The 6,977-nt window shown below is 41.6% G+C and overlaps 1 protein-coding gene across 1 annotated transcript; it reads left to right on the top strand.

Annotated features, from left to right (window-relative positions):
* Positions 1-1,175: 1,175 nt before the first annotated feature.
* On the top strand, positions 1,176-2,399 carry LOC122671123. The gene is made up of 2 exons (XM_043868219.1): positions 1,176-1,872; positions 1,984-2,399. The coding sequence occupies exons 1-2, from the start codon at positions 1,176-1,178 to the stop codon at positions 2,397-2,399; spliced, it is 1,113 nt and encodes a 370-aa protein (XP_043724154.1).
* The last annotated feature ends 4,578 nt before the right edge of the window (positions 2,400-6,977 follow it).

Genomic DNA, 6,977 nt, shown 5'->3' with positions numbered 1-6,977 from the left:
GTGGGGGGCCAATAACAACAAGAATGTGTGCAAGAGCATTTGATTGAATGAAATTCTTTTATTCAATCAAGAAGGCCTTCGACTCAGTGCAGTGGAGCTTCTTATTCACGCTCGTCCTTCGGCTTAACTTCCCCCCTAAGTTCATTGGGTGGATTGTTGAATGTGTCACAAACCCTAGCTTTGTGGTGGTCATTAATGGTGGGCAATCTAGGATTTTCTCCGGCACCCGTGGCCTTCGGCAGGGCTGCCCTTTATCTCCTGCTCTCTTCTCCATTGTGCTGCAATATTTCTTTGATTCCCATGGGCGCTTGGCGGATTGTGGTCAGTTCCAGTATCACTCCTACTGTGCAAGGCCAGCTATCACCTCCTTATGCTTCACAGATGACTTGTTTGTGTTTGGTAGAGCTTCGGTGATGAATGCAGGGATCCTACAGCAATGTTTCACTGACTTTTCGCATCTCTCTGGGCTTTCTCTCAACAAAGCAAAGTCTGATCTCTTCTTTGCAAATTGCCCCATTGCCCTGCAGCAATAGATCTCGGCTTCTTTAGATATTCCCCTAGGGTCTCTTCCGATCACCTACCTGGGCGTTTCTATTTCTTCCAAGAAGTTGCACCCCAACGACTTTGGCATCCTTATCACTCGAATTGAGCGTCGTCTCTCTTCTTGGAAGTGCCGGGTGTTATCCTTTGCAGGCCAATTACAGCTCATTCGCTCAGTTCTCTATGGCACAATTTCTTACTGGCTCAACGTCTTTAGGCTTCCTTCTCGGACTATTCGCCAGCTTGAAAGGCTCATGGCCAGGTTTTTGTGGCTTGGACAGTCCGAGCGAGGTTCCCATAAGGTCGCTTGGCACACAATTTGCCTCCCAAAAGCTGAGGGAGGGCTAGGGCTGCGGCGCCTAACTGATTGGAACCACACCTCTCTGATGTGTCATATCTGGAGTATCTCCTCCTTAGATGACTCCTGTTGGGTCGACTTCATCAAAGGTCGTTGGCTAAGGAGACACTCCATCTGGTCTCTCCCTATGCCCACTAGATGCTAGTCTACCTGGAAGGCTATTCTGGCCACACGGCAGGTGGCAACTAGTTGTTCCACTATTCTCCTTCGAGACGGTGCTCACACTCTGCTTTGGTACGACCCTTGGCTGCCTGGTGGCCTCCTTTCTTCTCCAGGTATGCTCATTGTTCCCGCTCTTGGTCACGCCTCCTTCAACACGGTTTCTTCCTTGTTCTCCACCTTGGATTCCCCTACGCCTGATCCTATTCTTACAGCTCGCTGGCCTGAGATTATAGCTTCCCGCCTCTACACCCGGCTACCCTCTGATACAACAGTTTGGACAGCCTCTCCTTCTGGTCGCTTTTCTGTCAAATCGGCTTGGAATGCCACCCGCATTCCTCAACCCACAATCACTTGGCATCATCTGGCCTGGGCTACCTCTTCTCACCCGAGGTTCTCGTTTGTCACCTGGCTGGCAGCCATAGAGGCTCTCACTCTTCGGACCAAAGTGGCAGATTGGGGTATCTCCCCTGAGCGGAGCTGTTACTTTTGTAACTCGATTGATGAAACCTTTGATCATCTTTTTTTTGGTTGCACTTCTCTCATTCCATTTGGCAACATGTGTTACTGCTATGCGATTATAGGTGAGACCCCCTTCCCACCTGGCAAGGAGAACTTGGATGGGTTAGTTCTCATTTCACTGGCTCCTCCTTCATGGCGCGCATCAAACAGTTCAGCTTCTCTGCGGTCATCTACCGCATATGGGCTGAGCGCAATATATAGTCGTGCCTTAAAAAATGAAGCCCATCATTACTCTGTTATTGTGCTTCGTATCATTGAGGATACCAGGGTGAAGTTCTCCCACTCGGCAGCAGGTGTTATGCCTGACACCCCCTTCGCTCATGCTTTTTTGAACCGTTGGAAAATCTCAGCCTCCCTGACTCTTGTCCGGGAGGTCCCTTATTCTTAGTTGGCTCCCCCTCCAGGCTGGGTTGCTATAAACTGTGACGGTTCTATCCGCCCCCATGGTGGTGGTTATGGTTGTCTCGGGCGAAATCAACTCGGTGCTCCCCTTTTTGCCATTGCTGGGGGAACAGCAGAGCGCAACGTTCTTAGAATGGAGCTAATTGCCATTCGCGTTGGGCTTCACAAAGCTCGCTGTCTTGGGATGGAGCGAATCCTCTGTTACTCTGACTCTCTTCTAGCCATTCAGATCTTAAATGGTCATGTCACCATCCCTTGGACTACCTTTGACCTCGTGCATGATGTCTGGGACCTGCGGGATCACTTCCACTCTATAGATCTCCACTTCCATGTGCGCAAGACTAAATTTTGTGCTGACTTCTTAGCTGGATTCCTACATCACCCCAATACTTCAGACTCTAAATTCTCTTTATGTTAATATATTCATTTCCTTTCTCCAAAAAAAAAAATCTTTTATTCATTAGTGATTAGATGATAATCTCAATCTTATGTTGGCATAGAAACCACACAATTGGTTATCGTTCTTTTTTTCCATTTATTTTTATGCAAAGCATTGTTCCACTCAAATCACTTAAAGGTACTGGTGACTCAAATGGAGGAGACTGTACAGTGAGTCCCACACCTCCACACCATTGTCACATAAAGTAGAAAAGTTTTCCTCTACAATATTCGACATTGCACCCCTAGAAAATGACGCCTTTTAATGAAAATGCTGGTAACGTACCGCACGTGCCCAGTTACGGTAATGGGAATATGGGATCCATATCGTCCTGACTGATATGGATACTGATCGGCTAGATTTTGCCTTCATTTATTTTGACTGTTTTACCCTCAATACTTCGTTATCATATCACCTACTTGCAATACTGATATTTATCAGCCATATTGATACCGATAACCGATACCTTGAAGCATGTTACTGTTCATAATTAGAGATTTGATAGATTTTGTGACACAAATACCCTTTACCATTAATTCGAGAAGCTTCACTACTACTAATAATATTCGAGAAGAATTCATGTACATATATGGAATGTGGATGTGAAACTTCCCACCGCAAACAGCGAATCTGTTTTTTGTTTTTTTGGTAGAACTCAAACAGCAAATCCAACAGCATATTTTCTATACTTTTCTGGAACATGGGCTCCTGATGTTTATTTTTTATTTTCAAGTGTTCTGTGATAATTAGCCCATTCTCTCACGAGTCAAATCGTCTGCGATATTGAAACCAAAATCCCTCGCCGCCGTCCCACCAATTGCGACCAAACTTTCAGGTCAAATTTTAAGGTTTGTGAAAAAAAATTCTCGAAGCCGATGGGGCCACGGTTTTAAGTATCAGTGTCGGACTGATCGTGATCGATATTGATACTTCGATTGAATATCAATTTTTTGTTAAAAATTTAATAATTGGATCTCCTATTGATCCGATACGGCCAGTCCTCGATGTTGGTATCATTGGTGACACATACTGGTGTTGATATTGTGAATTAAATCCTTGGTCAGGCCCAAGAGAGTGCACCCTTCTCATATGAAAAGATTTCGCTGGTACACCCGTTAATGTCAAGTATTATTTTGTTGCATCCCATTGGTGGGCTCCCTATGCTGCTTGCTCATAAGATTTTCACATTTTTCATGGACAAGAACACATTGGTGAAAGTCTCTATACGCAGTCGTGCATATGAATAGTATGAATAGGGATGCTCAATTGTCGTATAGGTTTGACATTCCTATATTACGGCTGAAGCAATGACTACCTCATGATCGTGAATGAAACTATGTCCCAAACAATTTTAAGGTTTTCTTTTTTCCTCTTGTGCAGTACCTGTGCTGATTAAGATTGAGACTTTAAAAAGTAAGCAATTTGGGATCAATATTGTAGGAAGTACCCTAAGAGTCTGATTCAAGGATAAGTAAAATGGATTGGGCTGCCACATCGTGTGGTTGGGGAGGTTTCGATCCATATGACAAAACATCGAAATGTGTGTTACCGTGTGGATTGGAGCTCTCCAGTTGCACAGTGCACTGAAGAGGAACCGGATCTAAGTAAAATAGACTTTATCAAAATAATAATAATAAGATAGGAAAACTTTTTTGATGAAAAATAACATAGGAAAACTTGGTCAACAAATTTAAGGAGAAGACTAGAGTATAAAGTAATTATAGAACAAATACAGAAGACCAATAGGAATAATCCAATCTGATGGAGACTGCTACCCAAAACTCCCATGTCTATAGTTGATGATGCACATGATATGATATGTTCAGGGACAAGCAGCCTGATCCGGGAAGCACAGCTTGAGCCATCAACACAATGTGGCTTATATGATCGGACAAGTTTGGGTGATGACTGGCTGCATCATACGAGCACCAGCCTATTAAATCCAAGATTCGCATAGCTGGGCACAACGTTGTGGATCCCACCACATTACAGCATTTTGTTATCAGAGAGAGTCCCACGTATTTATGGGCCGGCGGAGCTTTTTTAGTTTTTTTTTAAATTATCTAGTGGGGAGTGGGGGTAAATGGCCAGCGGAACTTATTTAATACAAAACTACCAGATCTACCTTGACCAGGTAGTACCCGTCCTACCGTTGAATAATGTCCAAATTTAGGTAATTGAATGGTCAGGAATCAGGATTGCCTTGTACAGGCACATATCATATCCGTCTACAATTATGAATTAGTTTTCACTCAGTCCTCCTACAAGCAACCCCTCCCTCCCCCCACCACACCCCCCCCCCCCCCAAAAAAAAAAAAAATTCCTTGTATTGTATTGTATTGGCCTGCATTTTGAGATGACCCTCACATAGACTTGGATTTTCAAAATCTAATTAAGCTGAAGCTTAACAGGAGGATAGGAGACATTGAGGTCTACTTATCCACATAATGTGGACCCCATTTGACATGCCAAATGTAAAATTTTTGGACTAAGCACACCAACTTAACTCTACTAAGAAATGACACGAATCCTAATGTACTTCTCTATCATATGGTGACTTAACTAGTTGATGAATTATGCGGAGAAAATTGGTGTTAACCATATACATGATGAAAGATAATTTCTTATCTAAATGTATTATTGTAGATAAATTTTGGTACTTCTTTAATCAAAATCAATTGATCAAAATTACATTCTCAATGACCCCCCAAAAAAAAAATATTGGCCAAATTTGGTCGTCGTATGGTTAACTAATGATAGGAAAGATCCAGTATTTTATTTTTTTTCGGGTAATCACGAAAGATGTAGAATATGGTGAGTCCTTTGAACCCATACTTAAAGGAGGGGGGGGGGACATATGCTTAAGTTTGACTTTAAATTTGACAAGTGATTAATCAATCCAGATCATCCTTCATCTATCTGATGTGTGGAACTATCATATGAATGTGTAGTAATGTATAGTATAAACTTGATTTATCTGTTGTTAACATTGTCACTGAAATTCAATGTTGATGAAGTATTGTTGCAGTAGTTGGGTCCTTCACTAATGTGTATAACACATTTTCTATAAACACAAAATTGAAACAAAGTTAGGAGATATCGGTGGGGCTGAGTCCTGCCACCGATCACTTTCCTTAAGACCTTAGTTCCCTTTTACTGGTGTAATTGGGTTGATATGAACTGGTCTCCCAAGATAAACAACCCCTGATTGACCTTCTAGTCCATGTGCACTCGCTGTGTAGGCCTCATAAGGATACTTTTGGGGCTGTGCTCAACTCCATAAACGAAAAAACCAAAACAGAAATGAAGAAATTCGGATGAGTATAGAACAAAGAGAGAGAGAGGGAGGTGTACGAAAATTAAGACTGTAAGAGTGTTATGAGACCTCCTATTTATAGAGGTGATGATGTCCTTTCAAGATAACCCTTTGAAAGGATATGACCCTAGAAGAGATGACTTCAACACTGAAGATTTAATTGTATGGAATCTTAGAGCCTTCGACCACTCTTGTACATATGGTCATGTTTTTATGTAGAAACATGTTCATACAAAAAATTAATTAATTAATTTACCATTTAAATGGCCGCAAGAAGGTAACCCAAGTCGAAGTCCAACCCATGACAAAAAGATGTCATTTAAAAAAACAAGCCCGACCCATATACCCACACATGGCAGGGCACAACACGCGTTTGTGTGACCCCAAGTTATATGGGTGAAGGGAGAATCTTTCTTCTAAGGACTTATTCCCTTATTCTATATATATACCTCTAGAGTAGAGTTGGGCTCACGTTCACGTACGAGAACGGCTCACATTCATCAAGATGGAATCCAACGTACGAGAACGGCTCACATTCGTTAAGATGGAATCCACCCATGTGGGTCCCATGGGGTGGATTCCAGCTTAACGGATGTGAGCCGTTCTTGTACACTCACATAAGTGAACGTAAGCTGGACTTGAGCAAAGCACAAGTGAGGGTACAAAAGCAAAGCACTATTTTTAAAACAAGTTTTCATGAAACTTTCCAACACAACCTTCCATTGCTTCCATGATTTTCTTTTTTATGGTCAAACTTCCATGATCAAAATAGACAAAAAGAAAAATTCCATTAAAAAGTGAGATAGGGAATTGAAATAAGCCACAAATGCATACATGATACATTTGGCATCTGGCACTCGCAACATAAATATAGGAAAAAAGTTTCTCAGCCGTCAAGGAGGGTACACTGGCATCTTCTCTCTCCTCTTCAAATAAAAAGATTTTGATGATTGTTTCATATATGAATTCATTTTATCGTGTATCTTATTTATGTGCTTCTCTGTCTCTTGCTCAATTTATTCATAAGAAGTTCTTTTCAAAAAAACCAAAAAAGTTATTCATAACAAGAGAAGAAATATATATTTATTATGGGTTAAAAAAAATTAGCACTTCCCTACTTCCTGAAATTGTTTCTTTTGTATACGACAGCCTTTATTTTGGATGTGAAGAAATAAAAAACTCCCAATTGATCCGACAAATTATTCTAAATTCTAGATAAAAATTGACGAAATTAATGGATT

The sequence above is a fragment of the Telopea speciosissima genome, chromosome 8, assembly GCF_018873765.1.
Source record: "Telopea speciosissima isolate NSW1024214 ecotype Mountain lineage chromosome 8, Tspe_v1, whole genome shotgun sequence".
In the NCBI taxonomy this organism is placed as follows: domain Eukaryota; kingdom Viridiplantae; phylum Streptophyta; class Magnoliopsida; order Proteales; family Proteaceae; genus Telopea; species Telopea speciosissima.
The sequence above is the reverse complement of the archived record's forward strand: the minus strand, read 5'-3'. Positions and strand labels throughout refer to the sequence as shown.